General features: G+C 47.2%; 1 protein-coding gene across 4 annotated transcripts in view; it reads left to right on the top strand.

Annotated features, from left to right (window-relative positions):
• The window catches only part of LOC139048123 (tyrosine kinase receptor Cad96Ca-like), a 73,571-nt gene that overhangs the window by 29,592 nt on the left and 22,059 nt on the right, over positions 1-21,920 (top strand). Inside the window, exons 1-4 of one of the 4 annotated variants that reach the window (XM_070522618.1) lie at positions 7,459-7,598; positions 8,063-8,545; positions 9,871-10,007; positions 19,822-19,962. In XM_070522618.1, the coding sequence (XP_070378719.1) occupies positions 7,547-7,598; positions 8,063-8,545; positions 9,871-10,007; positions 19,822-19,962 (813 nt within the window). In that variant the 5' untranslated portion in view covers positions 7,459-7,546. Of the gene's footprint in view, positions 1-7,458; positions 7,599-7,742; positions 7,977-8,062; positions 8,546-9,870; positions 10,008-19,821; positions 19,963-21,920 lie in introns of those variants that run through there. The other 3 variants (XM_070522610.1, XM_070522612.1, XM_070522615.1) reach the window with 3 other exon arrangements.

Here is a 21,920-nt window from a genome sequence, read left to right as displayed (position 1 = left end):
AAAGAAAATAATTTTAAACGTCAAGCAAACGAAAGCAAATTATGTTCTGGCAGTCTCAAAAAAAAAAAAAAGTGACAAGAGGAAGGGCTCAGTCTTAGCCATCTAATAGCTGGTGTCGCCAGCCGCGTCACTAGTAAAGTGCTAAGCAAATATTTGATAGTTTAGTTTGCGGCCGTACGAATTACGTAATACTACACACGGACTGTGATGCCTTATAGCTGAGATCGACTTATTCTCCCGAGGCGTGAACTTGGGTCCATTCAAGCCCACGGCGGTGGCTCAGGGCTATGGTTTTATTCTACTGAGCATGAAATAGCGGTTTCAGTTCCCGACCGTGGAAGCCGCATTCCGATTTGGGCGGAATGCTAAACACGCTCGAGTACCGGGCTCCGAGTACACGTGCAGCACGGGGATGTTAAACCTCATAATTTATTTACTTTTCTTCATTCGATGATGCGTCGCACGATGCAATGTCCTAATGCACGCGAGGAAACACAATTGCTCACTAATGTAAGCAATCACTACCTCGGTACACTTATCGATGGGCGACAGTCAGTGCAACTGCACCTTCGTTCGACCAGGCAGTTGTTTCCTCCATGGTGTTTCAGCCGTATTCAAGTACACCTCACAATTTCAGCTCTTCGGAAAAAATCTCACCTATGCGAACGCATACACTCAAACAATTCGGTTTACCCCCCCCCCCCTCCCGCCCTCTCTGGTACAAAAACCCCAGGAACCACACGCACGTCTATATGCTTATGGCTTGACTATACATCGACCAGTTCTGGCGGCGCCGTGGTTAAACCGTCAATAGGAATAACATGTCCTACGCTTCAAGACTTCACATTTCAAAACTTCTATGGGTTTGGAACTCATGGCTCTGTGCCGTTCATTGATACAGAGTCATTGTACACGGACTACGTTTCGGGACTCAACGCAGCGTTTATAGATAATGTGGGCAGTCGGTTCTCGGACATGGAACTCACGACCAGTTGACGTGAGAAACTGTGCAACATCACTACCAGATAAAAAAAAAAAGTCACTAATTATTTTTTGTAATTGTTATCTGGACATTGCGATTCCTAAATGATTGCGGAGACAAGGCTGCTGGAGCATCGCATGGAGACCACTGCGTCCCGACACCACTAGGGCAGCCTCACCGCCTGGCACCCGCACTCTCGTTGGCTGAGTGGAATACCACGCTCAAACTAAAGGCGCGCCAGATTACAGCTTCGCTGCAACTCGGACCTCCACCAGGACTTAACGAGACATCACTTGTGCGTCGGCTGTCGTTAGCAGTTGCCTTCGCGAACGTTTACGCAACACTAATCGGTAGGACGGTCAGTGAGGCGTGCCGTGTCTGTGGCTGAGCGAGGAGAACGTCGACTACTCATTGTGCCATTGTCCTCAATATTATTGTCAAATTACTCATCAGTACACTGAGAGGACGGGACGGTCGTCCACTGTTCGTAAAAATAACGTTACTGGAACAGCGTCCGCAACTCTCGTCGACCCACAAAGCCCTGAAGGCACGTTTGAGCTTTTATGGAACAGATCAGCTGGCGCTTTGACCAAGGTTTTTCTATTCCATTTTTCGTCTTCCTGAGCGTAGGGTTCCCAACCAGACGCTTTTCTGGTTAAGAATCCTGCCTTTTCTCTCTCTCTCTCTCTCTCGACTAGCGATGTAGCCAGCGCAACCAAGCTGCGTCAGACGGTCCTTTGGTAGATACACGAAAACAAAGTGATAATGTTCCTTGGCAGAAACGCATGATGGGCATGTTCAATGCACTCCCATTATCAGCATACGAAACGACAAACCAAACACCGCGTGCACGTTATAAGTGTTCTCCGAAAGCCTCAGAAGCCCGTGAAACGGCACGCGGTTCGCAATATTTCTTTGCGTTGAGCAAAAATAAACAAAATAAAATTATTTGGTTTAAAGCCTCAAATGAACACACAGGCTGTGCGAGATGCCTGAAGGGGCTTCGAGTTAATTTCGATCACGTGGGATTCTTCAGCACCCGCACACACACACACACACACACACACACACACACACACACACACACACACACACACACACACACACACACACACACACACACACACACACACGCACACGCACGCACACACACACACACGCACGCACACACACACACACACGCACGCACACGCACGCACACACACACGCACGCACGCACGCACACACACACACACACACACACGCACACACACACGCACGCACACACTGTGATCCTTGGATATGACTTATAAAAATGGGACCATCATTTTCTTCTCGTTTCTCTTTGCTTGTGTTTCAATTCGTGCCTCCGGCTTCGCCCGAATTCTTTGTCAATGTCACTGGTTCAGGTCCTTAAAAAAATTAATTTGTGGGGTTTTACGTGCCAAAACCAGTTTCTGATTATGAGGCACGCCGTAGTGGGGGACTCCGGAAATTTCGATCACCTGGGGTTCTTTTTAACGTGCACCTAAATCTAAGCACACCGGTGTTTTCGCATTTCGCCCCCATCGAAATGCGGCCGCCGGGGCCGGGATTCGATCCCGCGACCTCGTGCTCAGCAGCCTAAGCCACTGAGCAACCACGGCGGGTCTGGTTCAGGTCTGTCTCGTGCACCGCGACACGCATAGCTATACAGCTGCTGCATGCACCGTCGGAGGAGCACAAGAAATGAAAAAAATGATAAAATGAAATAGCGCGGGTATGTACGAGTGCATTCAGGAGGTAATGTATAAAAAGGTTATTCGATGAGTTACAATGGAAATTTCCCTTTTACTAGCAATAGCTTTTCATCATTATCGTCGTCATTTTTGTCATCATCGTCGCCTTAACTTATTGTGCTTTTTATGGAAAATGCATAAGAGAGCGAGGAATAGGAAAACAAATAATAACCCCCACGAGTCGCCACATGTGTGGTGACCAGCGCGTTAACCGAAAGCCAGTGACGTAAAAGGGGACTCAGACAAAGCGCTGGACTTCGGAGTGAATATTCCTGAACTTAATCGAACGCATTTTATGCATATACCTATTCGCTGACGTAACATAAGAGTGAACCAGTACAAACTACAAGAACCAAAAGAAAGACGATATCGAGAAACGATAAGTAACGAAACTGATGTAGCAACTTTTCCTCGTCGTTCTTTGTTCCAACATTAAAGCGCTGGTCGCTACAGTGCAGAGCGCACAAAGCGCGAAGCTTTGCATCTTAACAGCACGAAACGGTGTTGGTTAATCTGGTCAGAACTCCCGTAACTCTTTTTTTGTTTTGTCTGTCCGCTCGCGTACGTGGCCGCAACGCTCCGCGCCGCCAACCGCTCCGTCAGCCGCAAAAGAACACGCGTGCATCTGCCCTAGCTCTTTCGGATAAACGATCCGTGCGGCGCGGGCTGCCGGCCGGGCATATATGACACAGCCTTGGCGCTTTGCTTTATGGAAAGCACGGAAGAGTGACGAAGGGCGGCGTTGCGAAGGCTGCCTCCGCGGTGGTATGCGCACGAAGGTGAACACCGGCCCCTCGCGTATACGCAGCGCGGGAAAGACGCCTCGTTGCGACCTCGCCGTCGACATCGCGCGCAATTTCATTACGCGACGACGCCCAGCCGCTTCTCCTCATTGCTAATGGACTCCTCTGCCGGCGTCCAGCGACGCTTGGAATGCGCCGGCTGGTGCTGCCGGGCGTATGCGCGACAAGTGAGGCCAAAGCAGCGCTGCGATCCACACTTGTGCTCGCGTGTACTTCTCGAAGGACAGGTGTTTCCTCTCAAAGCGCCTTAATACCTGTTAGATCTTTTCCTCGGTCGGAGCTCGGCAACTGGCATAAAGAATATGCCAAGCTATCGAAAGTCCTCATTCGCTCACCCTATAGCTGTTCACCGCTCATGATGTCTCCTCTCGTAATATATCCTTTTCGGAGTAAAACGAATAACACAACTACTCATCCAGTTCTTTGAGCACTTGTCCCTTTTCACATCTTGTGTGCAAAGACTGAGCACCCCTAGTGGTGCTCAGTCTTTGATACGCTATACCCTTGACCATGACACAAACGTGATCGCCGCTGATCATGGGTATAAGGAACTTAAGTGGGAGACTATTTGCTGCTTCCCCCAGCTTTCGAGGCGGGCGTTGAATCGTCTGCGCCTATGGCTTTTCGGGGCGGAATGTCGGTGGCTAAGACGTTCGCCGCTTGTGAATAAAGGGTGCTCATAACAGCCGAATTATTCTCGTGGGCGACTTTAATTTACTTGATTGGGACTGGAACACCGTGCATCACACTTCGTACCTTTCAAGTGCGCTCATTGATTTCACATTACACGTCGATTTTCATCGAATAGAATCTTACCCTATACGCGCACGCAAGGAACAGCAGAGTACATCCTCGACTTAATACTTAATATGGACAACTTCCCGCTGGATCTACAGTGCACTCGGATATCATATAAGGCACCTCAGATCACAACGTGCCCAGATACAAACTCGGGTATGTTGGGTGCACTGGGTGAACTCGGGTGCACCGCAACAGCCAAAGTACGACTGAGTTTACTGTCGGAAATCTCGGAGAAGCAAATGATTCTTACATTCTTGGTATCGCTGCACCCATTTAGAACATCAGTGCTTTTACGAAATGACCAACGAGCATTGCATTCACATCAACGATCTCTGGCTTCAGTTCAAGTTTATAGTTTCGCACTGCATGCGTCATTACATTCTGATAAGGAGAATGTGAAGCGTAGAATAAAACCTACTGATATTTTAACACAGTCAGGGCTTGTAGTTTTGGTGCTTCGAGTAAACATAGCTCGCCGGAAATTCCTACGCGAAATGCTGTGCAACGGAGTCAAAATAGATGCCTCAACAGTGCGTTCATCCTTCGATACCGCATAGCTCGCCATAGACACCCGTATTGACCATACGAGCTTTTCTTTTCCCTTTTTTTTTTGTTTCAACAATTGTATTGATGTGGGATATCCATACGAGATAAATTAAAATGTATTTGCTACTTACAAGCTAGCAATGGCGCAGCTAGTATGCCTGACAGTCTAGCCTATAGCAGCATTGAGTCGTCTTCGTCCCATTGATGGTCATCGTCCTTGTCGGTCATTTTGCCCATAGCACCGTGAGAATATCTTTCAATTTTCTTACTTTCCTTGTATTGTTCGCGAGTGAGACGATCTGGATGCATCAATAACTACTGCAGTATTGCAGCCTCACTTCATTACATTAGTGGAATATGTAATAATGATCTGATCATAGTTTTCATTCATATTCATTCAGATTTGCACCTATGTTTATTATAGGTAACTTCATTTTTTGTTATGCCATCCTTCGCAACATTGTTAACATTTTTACCAAAATGTATTTAAAAATTGTCAATGCCTTCTTTGACACGTGTATGATCGTCTTGTGTACGCAGTGATCGTTTCTTTGTGTTGAGGTAATCCTAGCCTCAAGTGTACTGAATATGGCGATACTCGGTATTTTTCATTTGCGCGTTCAGTGTGTAAATATGGATATGGTTATATTCATACATGAGTACATTCTACATTAAACCTTCTATACATTCTTTTTTTTAAGTAAAACAATCATACGCCCGCCTGCTATTATATGGAAATGAGACTGGCAGTATGGAAAATAAATAACTAAATAATTAAGTAAATAAATAAATAAATAAATCATGTCGACGGATGGTCGCCGGGCCACAATATTGTCACGTGGTAGTGAATGTGAAGAAAGCAGCCAAACTGAGAAAGACTAAACTAGCGTTTTATTGGGCGAAGTTGGGCCCTCAAAAACAGGCTACACTCAAAGAACGGCGACAGCGGCGAACGCAGTCGGCGATCGTCGAAAATCTGATCAACGGGTCAAGTGCGTCGGCTTTTATACATCAATCATCGAATGTTCCAGACTTATCGCTGGGACCCGCGTGCGTTCCACAAAGTTCTAGATTATTCGCGTCGCGCACACATGCAATCAGATTGCACAAGGTTCGGTCACAGACAACGGATGGAACCATCGATAACATTCCACAGACTTCCGACACATGCAAGCGCGTCCTGCGCTGTGCGTTAACATTTGTTGGGCGGTGAAACGTGTCGCCCGATGAAGACAAGTACACGTGTCAATATTCCGGTAGGCAAAAAATGTAAAAATCCTCATGTACTTGAATTTCGTGGTAGTAGTAGTAATAATAGTATTTGGGGTTTTACGTGCCAAAACCACTTTCTGATTATGAGGCACGCCGTAGTGGGGGACTCCGGAAATTTTGACCACCTGGGGTTCTTTAACGTGCACCTAAATCTAAGCACACGGGTGTTTTCGCATTTCGCCCCCATCGAAATGCGGCCGCCGTGGCCGGGATTCGATCCCGCGACGAATTTCGTGGTGTCTCATGTCAAAGTTAATCTTGTGTCCTCCAGTACAAGAAAATCCTTGATGACGGAGGCTAAGGAGTCAAGACCCGGAATACGGGGCATACTTGAAAGGCGTACCATGGCCAGTCGATGTAAAATTCTTGACCTTGAAACGCCTATGTCATCAGTGCCGAAACCACCTGTTAACAGCTCCTGCGAACACGAAGTTCGGGCCAGCTCTTGCGGCCGTTCCCTTAAGTTACGCTAGTTAGTCTTGTCGTTTATGCAACTTCGTCTCTAGGTAGTACAAGCGGTTGACTTTGCTGCCAGAGAGACATTGTTTCTACTCTGAAAAAGAAGTTTATTTTTCGTCTCAGTCTAAAACATTTGCCACACTTCTTGCAGCAGCATTCTCGGCCGTATCGGTCTGTGGCTTGCGTCATAACAACTTGCAGGCTTCTGCTGTATATTTATTGTATATTTCTGCGCACATTTAATGTGCATAATTTGACCTTACTTGTTCCTGAGTCCTACCTGTAGTCTTCCAGACGCATATGCAGTTTCTAATTGTTCCATCACTCACATGTTGACTCTTTTCCGTTATAAAGAAAATGCTTCTGTAACGCTCAGCGTAAATCACGATATGCTTCAGCCATTGGGAATCGCAAAGGGCAGTGCCAATGACAAGCAGCTTGAAATCCAAGGCACGCTGTTCTGCTCGCATTGCGTTCCAACGTAATAAGCAGTCCCGATTCTGTAGTTACTTTATAACAGAAGGCTTGGGCAAGCTCATGGTTCCTTACAGGTCGCAATCACGTTCAGTGTTCTTATACTCCACAAACGAGAAGCAAAGGAACGATAAGAAATAAAAAAAAAACGCGCGGTAATTCAGCTGTCGCGTAAAATATTTTCGGTTACTGCCATGTTTGGCCAACGCAGGCATGCAGGGACTCTTTTACCACTCCGATTTAATTGCAACGCTGGCGTGTTCGTGTTCCCCAAAATAGTAGGTGCCTTAATAATCGCTTGTACCTGCTACGAAGCGGTCCAAAAAGGCGTTCTGTACAACAAATATTGGCAACACGCCCCTTGACGGCGGCCACTACGCGTTTCTCTCTGGAAAATGCCACATAGATAGTGCATCCTGTTTCCATTGGTGTTTCACTGTCCGCGTCGCTCCATGCCGACACGTTTGTGTAAGCTCGACAAGAAAGTGAACGAGACCTTATTTTGTAAGTATATCTTCTTCTTGTCACCATGGAACACATTGGAGCACTTCTACATGGCAGTGGCCGACGGTGCTTTTCCCCTGACAAATGTCTGAGGTGCCCTCAAGTGCTTTTAGTCGCGATCAAGGCTGGGGTGCCACTTTGTGTGTGAAAGCAAGCGAAAACCAATGTGATGTTGCACGCAATGTGTAGCGATTCCGGTTGAGAGGAAATTCTAAATGACTGTTCACGTTTGTTCTTGGGCGTCGCGCGTGATTACGATTACCCGCTATAGCTACGTGGATACGGCAGTGGGTAAAGTGCAACTTGCCTTCCACACAACTGCCAAGGCGCCTCTGTCTCATTGTGTCATTACCTTATTACCTGTGCCCCAAACCAGCGGTTAGTTGGCGTATAAGTAGCTCTATTAGGCTTCCTGCGTTCTCTCGCATAGTTGTCGCTAAGTGCCGCGCTCTTTACCTTTCCAGTTGTCGCGGCCACCTCAGTGCCTCCGCCCCTCGGCACCTTCCAAGCGCTGCAAGCGCCAGAGAGCGCCGACGGGGCCAACTCGGTGCCAAGCCAAGTCGCCGACACGAGAGGCAAGACCGAGCGGTTACCGGACGCAGGCGCCGAGATCGGGCTGGCTAGTGCGACCAATTCCAGCGACCACGGTGATGTCGCCGTAAACGAGCGTCGGAGCGGTGGGTCGAAGAACGGGGCAGCGGAATCCGCAGCGCCCTCTCGGCAGCCAGACGTTGGCGAGGATGACGCCTCTATTCTCGACGACGGCTCGACACCGACCTCAGCGGGCCCAACTTCCTCGGAGGAGTCCAGAATGGAGGCGCTCAGGGCGATGGAGTCGGTGACGATACGGCCGGAAGTGGGCGTTGTCGATGCCAAGGACCAACAACCGAGCTTCCCCAAGGAGAACTCGGGCACCTTGGTGGCGCGCGGACCCGAGCCTGACAGGAGTGAGTATCGCGCAAACTGCCTTGCAGACACTTTGCGTTCACTTTGTATAGGAGACGCTGCGTCACCGTATGTGAAACCGACGATCTCTTTGCTTTTTCGTCGCTACAATAAATTAAGGCACCCGAAATACAACGTGATTTATCAAGAAATTGCCACCAAGGAAAACAAGCTAGCGCAGCTGTAAGACTAATGAAATATGGAGAGTATAGGAGACACGTGTTACTGGGCAGTTGCCCGAGATTTAGTGTAGAAAAAAAAAATTGACTCGCCATCCCGACCCTGCGAAAGTGGGTGGCCTGCGAAGCTGTTAGAAAACCACTCAAATGCCGCCTATGGGGATATGGAATGTTCTATGGTTCTGCTTAGTCTGAGCACGACGTCGTTGCTGAGCATTGTGATTTTGCACTTTTCGACGCTCGTCGTATTCAAGCTACTCTTCGGGAGTCTTAACTTTGCGTGGCCTACCCATTGCGGTCTTGCAATGAACTGAACGAGTTGCTGGGCTAGTCTTTTATACATGAAGTTTGGTGACGTGCGTCACTGATTCGTATGCTGCTGTTGCCCCTTCCCCACCGGAGCAGTTTATGCAACCGTAATCTTCAACGGGAAACACACGCGGGGAGAAGGAACGTTCCTCGCATTGTTCACAGGCGCCTTATCATCCATCATGTGGTTTCGATGCTTGTTTAGTACTCTTCTTTATTGAAATGACTACTGAGCTGTGTGTTGTATGCCTGATTCCAAAGGAGATATGCACGTTTTTTTTTTAATTTTTTCTTTCTTTTTTTGTCGACGGACACGCAAAATCTCGATCGACTAGAGGCTAACAGCTTCGCTGTAAAAGCACGAGAAGCAAGTCCAAGCAAAAAAAAGCACATACGTACATGCACGAAAAGTATGCACGCGGGAACTTCGAGAAAGTAGGCAGCGTCTGGTGAAGTCCCATGTCCAAAAGTAAAGAAAAAAAAAAGCTTTTTGTAGGACGCGACACATCTAGAAGCGTGTTCTTCCAAAATTCATTGAAAATTCCTGCATCTTACGACGAAGGTTCAAAGCGCACTTTAAGATATCATACGTTTCAAAATGTCAGAAAGTCTCGAATTCACGCGCCTTGTAAAATTGGCGTGGTTTTTGTTGCGTACATTCTTTTTTCGTTTCTTTTTTACTTTGTTGGCATCTCACTTTCGGTTTGAGGCAGCCGGATCATGACAGTTCTCTCGTCTGTATTCATTTGTTACGCAGGAACAACGATTTAGTTGATTGTGTGTAAGGCATAGGGTTCCGCAAGGAGTCGTTCTGATGCGCAAAATAACCTCGCGCGCAGGCCGGCGTCCGGAGTACGACTTCGACAACCCGACGAGCGGCGGCACCAACGTCTACATCGTGGCCATCGTGGGCGTGGTGCCCGCTGCTGGAGCGGTCATTTGGTGCGTCCGAAAGATGATCAACAAAAACAAGGAGGTCGGTATACACGAGCATGTGCCACCCATCGCAGGACGCTTGTAATGGTAGCATACATTTACATCAGTGCCACGCAAACGCAAAGAGAGAGAGAGAGCAAATGATAAATGAAAGGTAGGGAGGTTAACCAGGACTGAGCCCGGTTGGCTACCCTACACTGGGGAAAGGGAAATGGGGACGGAAAGATTAAAGAAAGAAGAGAAAGTCCACCGGGGATATCGTTCAGTCACTCAGTCCGGATTACAGACGTTCACTCAATCCTGTATCTTTCAAATATCGCAGCAGCGCTTTTGTGGCCTTTTGTAGCTGCGATATACGAGGCCATGGTCCCAAGATCTTGTTCAAGGTGAACGGTTTGCTATCTAACTTGTTGAGAGTTGTGCAGAGATCTTGTCTTTCATTTTCAAATGATGGGCAGTAGCACAGTAGATGGTCGATAGTTTCTTCGACACCGCAGGCATTGCACTCGGCGCTATCAGCCATGCCAATCAAAAACGTATATGCATTCGTGAATGCGACGCCCAAGCGTAAGCGGCACAACATTGTTTCCTCATTACGCGGAAGCCCTGGTAACAGCCGCAGTTGCATAGATGGATCGAGGGAATGCAATCGATGTTGAGTGAAATCAGGCGTGTGCCACTTCTCCAATGTCATACGTTGCGCTAGCTTGCCTAAGTGTTGGGCTGCGTCAGTACGCGATAAAGGTATAGAAACAAGGGTTGCTCCTTCGTGTGCTTTCTTAGCAGCGTCGTCAGCGAGGTCGTTGCCGGAGATACCGCAATGGCCAGGCAGCCACTGAAACACGACGTCGTGCCCTTTAGCAATCATGTGATGGTGAAGTTCTCGTATCTCCGATACGAGTTGTTCACAGGACCCGCGACGAAGAGATGACAGAAGACGTTGTAAGGCCGCCTTTGAATCACAGAATATTGCCCACCGATTAGCCGGTTGGTTGCTAATATAATCAACGGCACCTCGGAGGGCAACAAGCTCCGAACCGGTCGATGTTGTCATGTGAGAAATCTTGTATCGGATGCTTAGTGATCGTGATGGTATAACCACTGCCCCGGTGGAGCTGGTCTGGGTGGAAGAGCCATCCGTATATATGTGGACTCGGTCAAAGTAGGAAGTGTGCAAACAATCCAGAGCTGCTTGCTTCAAGGCCAAGGTAGATAGGTCGGTCTTCTTTCTTATTCCTGGAACCGTAAGACGCACTTGAGGTTGTTTTAAACACCACAAAGCTGAGGTTGAACGTGCTGATGGTGTAAACCCCGATGGTAGGGAGGCACGATACTTGCTGATCTCGTTGGAGAAGGATGCCTGTGGTCGTCGTTCTGGCAGAGAGGCAAGAAAGCTTGATTGAATCCGTGAAATATGACGAACATGCGCCCTGAGCGAGTCGGTGCTGATGTAAGTCGTGATCGGATGGTCTTGAGCCATTATAATGGTTCCTGCTGTTGAGGCGCTCCGCGGAAGGCCTAGGCAAACACGTAGTGCCTGTGCTTGCACGCTCTGAAGTTCTCTAAGATTGGACTTGCATATTTTAGCAAGCACGGGAGAACTATAACGTAGAAATCCGATAAAAAGTGCTCGATATAACTGTAGCATGGAGCCTATTGACGATCCCCATGTTTTGCCGGCGATGAACTTGAAGATGTGAACAATAGATGTGAGCCTCTTCTTCAACTGGGCAACCTGAGGGCTCCAAGAGAGGTCCCGGTCAACAATGACACCCAAAAACCGATGATTTTTCTTGTAGCTGATAGGCTGGCCATTGATGTATACTGGATAACCAGACATTGCTTTCCGCGTAAAAGCGACTAACGCACATTTTTCTGTTGAGATGGTAAGGCCTTGTGTCTGAAGATAGTCAGATGCCTGTGTTGCTGCTTGCTGTAGCCTTGCGCGAACCTGCAGGCGAGTGACCGCTGATGTCCAGATGCAGATGTCGTCGGCGTATATTGAAACACTCACTGTTTCCGGGAGGGATTCAGCCAGCCCCAGAAGCGCGAGGTTGAAAAGAACAGGGCTTAGAACACCGCCTTGGGGAACGCCTCGGCATGTGTAGTGGTCGGTAGTCGGACCATCTTCCGTACGCACGAACAAGGACCTTTGTGTCAAGTAGTTTCTGATCCATCGATATACTCGCCCTCCTAGTTCAACTGTGAGAAGTGCGTCGACAATGGTTTGATGGGAAACATTATCGTAAGCGCCTTTCACGTCAAGAAAGAGTGCGGCTGATAATCGCTTCCGAGATTTTTGTTGTTCTACAGAAGATACCAGATCGATGACACTATCAATCGATGAACGGCCTCGTCGAAATCCCGCCATTGAGTCAGGGTAAATTTTGTTGTGTTCAAGGTACCATTCGAGACGCATGAGGATCATACGTTCCATGAGTTTCCCGACGCAGCTGGCAAGTGCTATCGGCCGATACGACGCCAGTTCGAGCGGTGACTTTCCTGTTTTTAGTAGTGGTACCAGGCGGCTTCGTTTCCATTCCTGTGGGACGACACCATCTCGCCATGAGCTGTTAAAAATGCTGAGGAGTTGTCTTCGTGCTTCTTGACCGAGGTGGCGCAAAGCACTATATGTTATCCCATCGGGCCCTGGTGAAGATGAACTCCTACAGAGCGCCATAGCAGCTTCTAGCTCTTCCATAGAGAATGGAGCGTCCATACTTGTATCTCGTGGACCGGGGATGTCACCTGAAGTCATGTCAAAGGCTAAAACTGTGCCGCCGGCGACTTTCGCACAAAATTCCTCCGCAATTTCTACCTCACGGCGGTTTTCATAGAGAGCAAGGGCGTTGAAAGGGTGTCGTTGCTGGGGGCTTGAGCTAAGGCCCCGTAGGGTACGCCACACGCGGGATAATGGCTTGCGGGGGTCCAGTGACTCGCAAAAGCATTTCCATCTTTGATCCGCTAGCTTATCCATTCGCCGCTTTATCTTCTTTTGCATACGCCGAGCTTCTCTGAGGTCGTGAATTGACATCGTGCGCCTGTACCTCCTTTCAGCTCGGCGACGAAGTGCACGAAGCCTTTCCAACTCAATGTCATTCTCTGTACGCTTTGATGAATGTGTGAAGCAACGCGTGCAATCTTGCATTGCGTCAACAATTATTTCTTCTAATTTGCGTGCGATACGTTTCTTGCATGTGTCTTCTACACGAGCTTGAAAGACTGACCAGTCGATTTGGCGAGATACAACCGGTAATGCGGCGTTTAGTCCATCGATTCTCACATAGGTCGGAATGTGATCACTTCCATAGGTTTCAATATCGCTGAACCTCTGCACGCTCGAAGTCAGGCAACGTGACACAAAAGTCAAATCAAGGCAGCTGCTGTACGTTGTTCCTCGCAGAAATGTCGGGCTTCCGTCGTTTAGAAGACATAGGTTGTGGCCTGATGCAAATGATATTAGTGACCTGCCCCTCGAGTTTATCCTGGAGCTTCCCCATATATGGTGGTGGGCGTTGAAATCCCCTGTTATTATCCAAGGACCGGGAGTAGCAGTCATAATATCTTCTAGTCGTTTGCTATTAAACTGACTGGTTGGGGATAGGTAGACGCCAATAAGAGTAAAAGACAGCCTCTTCTTTTTCACAGTAACACAGACGTATTGGTTACCGTCGTGTGGCGCTACGGGTTGGGAAAAATACGTAAGGTCTTTGCGGATGTAAACCAAAACCTTACTACTACGGACACACGTGGTTGAAACAAAAGGTTCATATCCTGATAGTCTTATGGAGGCTGATAAGTTCGGTTCGCAGATAACCAGTATAGGAAAGTGGTTGTCAAACACGAACTGCCGCAACTCCGAAATACGTGACCTCAGGCCTCTCGCATTCCATTGGAATATGGAGGCACTTCTGACATCATCCCGGAACGATCGCTGTTGCTGTCGATGAGCCATGGTTCTGCTGTAGAAGCCCTCAAGCACTGGACTTCTGAAGGCTCTCAAGAACCGGATTGATGGCATCCAGCACTTGCAACGCACTTCGAGCTGTTGGTGTCTGTAGCTTGTCCAGAAGAACACGAATAGCACTCATCGGAGAGCTTATCATGACAACAACTTGTTGATCCTGGTCTGACAATTTATCAGGAACAGATGAGGTATCCTTTGCTGTAGAGCTCTGGTTTCGCTCAGTAGGGGCATGTAGCCGCGGGAGTGCAGGCCAAGCGTCAGCAGCCATGCTGTTCGATGCATCTGTGTCCTTTGAGCTGACTGTGTTTGGCCGGGGCGGAAGAGCGGGTGGTAATGTACGCGGCTGGCGTTCTGCAGAGGCTTTGGAGGTTCTTGATCGACGTCGGCGACGTGATCGTCGTCGCTTAATTGATGCTGCTGCTTCTCGGTGAGACGAGTGGTCTCTAACCATTTTTCTCAATATGGCCATTTCCTTTCGTATCAAAGGGCATTCCTTCGAGGATGCATCATGAGGGCCGCTACAGTTTGTGCACTTCAGCACATTGGCCTCGCACGTGTTAGTGGTGTGTGGCCCAGTGCAGCGAGAACAGACGGTAGTGTTCTTGCACACACTACTGACATGTCCAAACTTCATGCATTTCCAACACTGCAGCGGTTTTGGTATAAACGGGCGAACTGCGTGTCGAAAGTGGCCCACTTTTACATGCGATGGGAGGGATTCGCCCTTAAATACGATCTTAACACACCGTGACGTGCCGAGGCGAAACGCGTTTGCGATGATGGTGTTTTCGGTAGCCGGCTTGATTAAGATCGACAGATCAGAGTCGACAATGGTCTCGTCAACATCGTAAATGACACCAGTACTGACTTGTTTGCCCAGCGGAATATGAGGGCGGACTTTTATCCCGTCAAGTTCCGTGACAATGCGCAAAGAATCCAACGCAGCTGCGTGTTCTACGTCAATCGCTAGGACGTTCTTGCGGGTGTTCACTCTGACGTCTTTGATTTCGTTCGGAACTAGCGCCTCTAGATGTGAAGACACGGCTTGCCTGTTGAGGCGTCTTAGGTTGTCAGTGGCGAGAACTGGCGCGAACAGGATGGTGAGCTCCATCTCTCTCAACAACAACAAAACGGTGGACTCACTCGAATTCGATGATGCGCTGAGAAATCTTCGCTTCGCTTTACGACTCCGCACCAGCTCGAAGGTGTCGTCACAAGAATCTTCACTGCTGACATAGTACTGCATCGTGTCGTCGCTGTCAGTGTCGCTCTCGGTGCCGTTGCGCTTCCTGGAGGCAGCCGCCGCGGGCACTGCCGAGTCCGGCGGACGCGCGTGAGAGTCCATCTCCGTCGCAGTTAAGGAGGAAACAGCAGTTCAAGGCAGAGTCCAAGAAATGCACAAAATAAGTAGAGCTGGAAGACTCGGCGTTCTGCCTGAAAGGCACTTCGTCTTCTTCCTTGGGAGTGGATTTTGAATGTTGGGTTAGGCATGAGTCGCGTTGCCACGATCACGCAAACGCAAAGGTACACAGGCGCAAGGCATGCGAAAGAACTCACTCAAGGCCCTCGTAAATTTGCGATGCTTTCAAGTAGATCTAAATGAAGTTGCTGAAAGATACCTCGCGATTTCTCTAGTATCTCGTTCGTTTACAGTGCACCATCAGAGCAACCAAGTTGAACGTGGTTATACACGGCAGATACTTGTAAATTTACCTCCTATGCAATAAATTACTTTTTAGATTGCTTTATTTTCACCATATTCGCACATCAGCGCATAACAATAATGTACCTAAATAGTAAAGATAGCAGGAAAAAAGCTGCATTTTAGCAGCTTGACTAGCCCCGCCACCCCCTGCTTTCAAAGGCAGGAGTGGATACAAGTCTCGCATAGAACAATCCAAAGCAATGGTGTGGTCCAACTGCATGCAATTCACACAATTTTCACGTTGCAAGGTACAGAAACCTTCATGATATGATAGTTAATATAGCATTTTTCAATAACGTGCGTAAAATTTCATCTGTTTGTTCAAACTTAACGTGCTCGGGAGACAAAACTGTAATAGCGGCAGTCTATAATCAGTTCTTGGCCGGGGGATTTACCAATGGTTGATATGTCGTAATTGTTAGGTGTGAGGAGGGATTAAGTGTTAAATTTGCTAAAGTGGGAATGTTGCGGCCTTTATGAATTAGCACGGACCTAAAGCTGTCAACAGATGATATTCGTATAGGGTTGTAACTTTTAAAACGTTAAATTCGGCAAATAATTCGGACGTGTCCGCATTGTGCGACAAACCTGCAATGCAATGGAGGGTATCTTTTTTATTGCAATATGATGAAGTTGTGCAACAAGTTCTTGGTACCAGTAGACCAGTCTAGATGACAGTAACGCAGATCAGAAGAGAAGAGAGCGTTATGAAACTCTTCTTGCGGCTCTAGCAGTATGCACTGACATTTATTTCTTATGCAGCCTGTGTTGTACTGCCAGAACATGTACTCGTGAAACACAACACCCAGTGTCTTTGCAGACGACGAAACTTCTAGTCTGACATTATGTAAACTTAGGGAAATAAACAATATGCGTGATGTAAATTTGGCCCGGAAAAGAACAGCTTTAGTTTTAGCACAGTTAATATTGCAATATAAATATTCATAAGTAACATTTATTAGGAGTACAATAATATATATATATATATATATATATATATATATTATTGTTTATTATTGTATATTATTTATTAGGAGTACAATAATATATATATATATATATATATATATATATATATATATATATATATATATATATATTATTGTACTCCTAATAAATGTTACTTATCAATATATATATTAATTTCAAGGTCTTATCTAGCTTTCCATCTTATTCAGCATATAGACAATGATTATGCAAAGCTACTGCACCGGTCAAATAGCTACTTAAAAATGAAAAAAAAAGAAGAGCACCACCTACTTTATTACATAGTGGGCACGGCAGTGTCAGTCAGCACCGTCACCCATGCAAGTGTTCTTTCTTTCGCATCCTCGTTTATTCACCACTAACCTTTCCTACCGTTCACGCCTGTCTCCCAGTACAGAGTAGCCAAGCAGGTACTTTTTTTCTCGTTTACATCCATGTCTCTTCATCTATCCTGTGTTAAATCTATCTAGCCGTCTAACTTCCACGCTGAGAGCCTGAAGCCGTGGTTACAAGTTCGTGTCACAGCTTCCTCGCACACACTGTCTACCTGGAGGGTATTCTGTAAAAGGCCACCTAGTGGACTGTCTATTTCGGCCACTGCTGATGTGCTGATTCGATAGAGCTGTGCGAGCGAGGAGAAGACGAGCTGCCCCAGCCAATCAGCAGCGGCTGAAATGGACAGTCCACTAGGTGGACTCTTACAGAATACCCCCCTAGTAGCGTGCTGTTCACGCACCGCAGAGAGCAGCGGTTTGAAAAGGTAGAAGGCTTGTCACATTAACACACACATATTAACACACACACACACATATATATATATATATATATATATATATATATATATATATATATATATATATATATATATATATATATATATATATATATATATATATATATATATATATGCAGGCGCGAGGGCACTCACGAACGCATACAAATGTTTTTTTTTTTTAAGATCGCACCATAGTGCCTACAACCGCGGCCAAAGCGTAACCTCTGCTCCCGTCTGGAGAACCAACGAGCTTGCACAGGGCGCATTCCGCGTTTTACTCGATCGCAGAACAAAGTTGTATTATTTCCAAATTTACTTTGCCTCATACATGTAATGCACAGTGGCGGAGCAGCAGAATTTTGAGAGCACAGATTCAGTTATTCGTACGTGCAATACGCGACAGATGTACTTATGCAAAAGCCACCGTAGCGGCGGACGCACGCCATGGATCAGCCCCCCGTGTTTACCTCTTCAAGGAAACAAGGAATATACAGCTGATGTCCGTGACTCGACACTGCTAGAAGTCTAGGCCTCACGTGATTCCACTGAGTCAGCCTCATGCTTATCGAACATCCCCGAAGTTCCGAAAGTACACTGATCCCTTGAATGTTCTTAAACACCTAGAGGGAGTCAGAAACCTCCATTAATCGGTCAGAAGGTAAATGAGCTTCATAATGACTCGGCTTTCAATGTTCACCTGCCCTGGGTGCAAGGACGCACCTCTGACTATTTCAATGCCATGGCAGATAACCAAGTACCCGACAACACGAAAAACACGCACGCATCCGCCGACATCTCTTGTGGCAGTCTCATTTTCCATTCTCCTAGCCCCCCAAAATTTCCTCCGACGTTACACGCGTGGTCTTATTGCCCCGTGTGCCCGCTCACTCCCCCGCAACCTCGCAACGGCGGAGGAAATCTACCTGAGGTGAATGCGGGTTGAAGTAGCCCTCACCTCTGCTGTCACCTGGGGAGGTATTCTGTAAGTCCACCTAGTGAACACGTCCATTTCCTCTGCTGTTGAAGTTCTGATTGGCTGGGCTGCGCTGCGCGTCCGCAGCCGCCAGGCGCCGCAGCCAATCAGTACTTCAACAGCAGACGAAATGGACATGTCTACTGTGTGGACTCTTACAGAATACTTCCCCTGCAAGCGCAAGGGCTTCATTAAGGATGATGCCACTTGCCCCTACTTCATGACTCTGACACAAGACACAAATGTGTACAACTTTCTGTGTACTTGCCCGTGCACATGACATATCAGAGAGCCCTTGCTCGGACGATCTGGCCTCCGCAGTGACTAGCATGCTGACTTCAGCACGTGAATTCAAGATTACTTGCATTACAGATCATTACTAGACTTCCTGCACGATGCAGGATTGCATCCACTTATATAGTTTTGTTTATTACGATACCTTAAGGCAGCCCACCCCGAATAAACAAAAAAAAGAGAAAGAAAACATGTCTTGCTTCGTGCATTCGCTTTACGGGAACGCAATGACACCGCTATGAACGTTTACCTGCGGCGCACGTTTGCGTTAGGAGAAGCCCGACAAGTCAGTCTCGGTTCGTGGCTGCTCCGCTACACGTGCTCCGGGCGAGTGGTGGCGGAAAGAAAATAAAACTAAAATATAAAGAGCGCGACTTACTTCGACGTAAACTTTTCCACGACGCATCGCTGCATCGAGATGCCACGGCGTCTCCAATTCACATCGTCAGCAGCCTGATTTTTCACGTTGTTTACTCGCAGTGTCGTTTACCTCTCCACAAATTAAGACGCAAAGAGAAGTTAGGTCTTCGAGAGTGCGTCGGAAGAGCAGTTCGATCATGCGAACGAACTAGAGCATGCACCACACACTTACGTTCGTGCTACCTTTGCTAGTGTCTCTAACAACAGAAGCCCCACAAACTTATAGAAAAATTAAGAGCACTTTTTCCGCAGTCGTCGTTGCTGGCTTTTGCTGAATTTGGTGAAATTAAACGAACATTGTTTTGAGGGTGGGTGCGAAATTTCCAAACTATCTTCATAGTGACGGGCCCCCAGTTGCCATCCTGTTGCGGTCCTCATACAAAGGAAGAAAAAAAAACGTATACATAACCATCTGTGCACTGTTCACCGTGGCAGTAAACGGGAGCGTCGAATTCTCCACGACAAACCCCGCTTAGCTCGTATTTAGGTCTACTCAGATACGTTGTTTTGCATTACTTTCTTGGAATGCACCGATGAGCAGTATACAAGTCATCTCTTTCGTGGTGCGTTTGGAAGCCAACATTTTTAAGCATTCTTCTTTTTCAGTCGATAGGAAAGGCAATTGATAGGTCGAAGCCCAGCACTTCTTTATTTATTTATTTATTTATTTATTTATTTATTTATTTATTTATTTATTTATTTATTTATTTATTTATTTATTTATTTATTTCAGAACAAACAAAGCCCGGACGCACCACCAGCAGACGAAGAAGACAAGGAGATGGTGGCGCAAGATCCTCCGACCAAGTACAGCTACATCCAGGATGCTTACAACAAGATGTATGCGAAGACCATCAGCGAATTAATGCCTACGGTCAGTGTGCCACAGTTGCAAAGAGCGCAAAGCTCGTATTGTCTGCGTTCACATTAGGTGCTACTTCCACATTCATGGGACATAGTACCCCGCACGACGTCTCACTATAGCGACAGACATACTCTCAGTGGCTTGGGCAACCAACGAATACTGATAGTGATATCTCTGAAACTTATCAACGAAGTATGGAGTCCCAGTTCTAACTCTGGTGGATGTTTGAAGGTACTCGCGGCACGTCAGTTTTAGTTTGAGAAAGCATTTCATATATATGTTGATTGCTCATCATATACGCACAACGCTACATCTGTCGTGATGCCGGAAGAATTGGGAGACTAGGACGCACCGCATCAATGGAGGTCTGAGGCCGCAATTAAGATAATTTTCAACACCTCACAATCAGAAAATAAGGTGATGGTATATAGTTTATTTGCATATGTACGTGAACGGGAGAAGGGGGGGGGAGGCGATCGTTTCGCGCAGTACACAAGTTTTACGTTTGTGCGGGTAATGGGAAAGAAACAGTCAAGCAGGTTACGTCAGCGTTTTATAGCGAAACTGTTAGCCCCTCGTTGGTCGTCATCTTTCCTGTCGATGTCCGTGGGCAAAAATGTGGACCGATCCCGGAGGTAGTGAAATACTGGACCAACCCGCGGCGGTGTTGAAACAGGCTTCAAGCACTCAGCGAAGTGAAGCGAAAAGGGCATACATTCTTTGGAATCACGCGTACAACATACAGAACAGCATTCGTTTCAATAAATAGCAAGCACAAAACAAGCATTCGAACCGCATAATTGATGATAAGGTGCTCCTGAGAACAATGCGCAGCAAGTAGCACTCCCCGCATGCGTCTCTTGGTAAAGATTACTGTTGCGCAAGCTGCCGCGGCGACGGCAGCTTGCGACGTGGGGAGTGACGTCACTAGCCTTTCGTGTATAAAAGGACCAGCACAGCAACTGATTTGTAGCACCGCTATGGGTAGGCAACGCATAGTTAGGGCTCCCGAGGAGCAGCGTGAATATGAGGAGCGACAAAGAGGGAACAAATTAAATTATGGAGTTTTACGTGCCAAAACCACGATATAATTATGAGGACCGCCGTAATGGAAGACTCCTGATTAATTTTGGCCACCTGTGATTCTTTCAAGGGCACCCAAATCTAAGTACACGGGTGTTTTCGCATTTCACCCCCATCGAAATCCGGACGCCGTGGCCAGGATTCGATCCCGTGACCTCTTGCTTAGCAGCCCAACACCACAGCCACTAAGCAACCGCGGCGGGTAGAGGGAAAACGAAACGGCAATACGACCAGTGGCGGTGTGCTGTCAAAATTATCATTACACCCATTACTACCATTACTCTAAGAATACCATTACAAGCAATAGAGCATTGCATACCCCCTTAAGCTGTTCTATCGGTGGTTTTCGCTGCAGCAACTTCGCTGGACATCCACTTTCGCAGGGCGGGGATGGCGAGTCGTTTCCTCTTTTACTTTTTCTTTCTTTCTTTCTTTTTTTTTGCAACAGCGACGTCAGCGTACTCCGTGAGATACTAACGATGTTCACGACGTGTAGCACCTGAGTTCACGTCCCTCTATATGCTCTATACAGGGGCGCTAGCTGAAGGCTACATAAAGCGCAGTTTCGTAGTCAGTTCCCAGTGAATAATGTGCAAATATTAGAAAAGAGCTTATATTGATGACATCGTCGCGACCTTATACTGATGATAAATATTCTTTGTGTAGCACTGCGACAAGTCGCAAGCATTGTCGAAGTGCGCGCAGGCCCTTAAAAATCGCTTGCCAAAGCGGGCTTCACCACAGCTTGAAGCATAGTGGGGGGAAGCCAGCGTCCGTAATTCCATAATATTCGTGTGCATCCGACCGACAACGTTACCGCTGACAACCGTAAGCGTGGCTATGAATAACTAAACAAACAAATAAATGCCTAATAGCTGAACTCG

Source organism: Dermacentor albipictus, chromosome 1 (genome assembly GCF_038994185.2).
Source record: "Dermacentor albipictus isolate Rhodes 1998 colony chromosome 1, USDA_Dalb.pri_finalv2, whole genome shotgun sequence".
Classification (NCBI taxonomy): domain Eukaryota; kingdom Metazoa; phylum Arthropoda; class Arachnida; order Ixodida; family Ixodidae; genus Dermacentor; species Dermacentor albipictus.
This window is presented reverse-complemented; position numbering and strand designations above follow the sequence as displayed.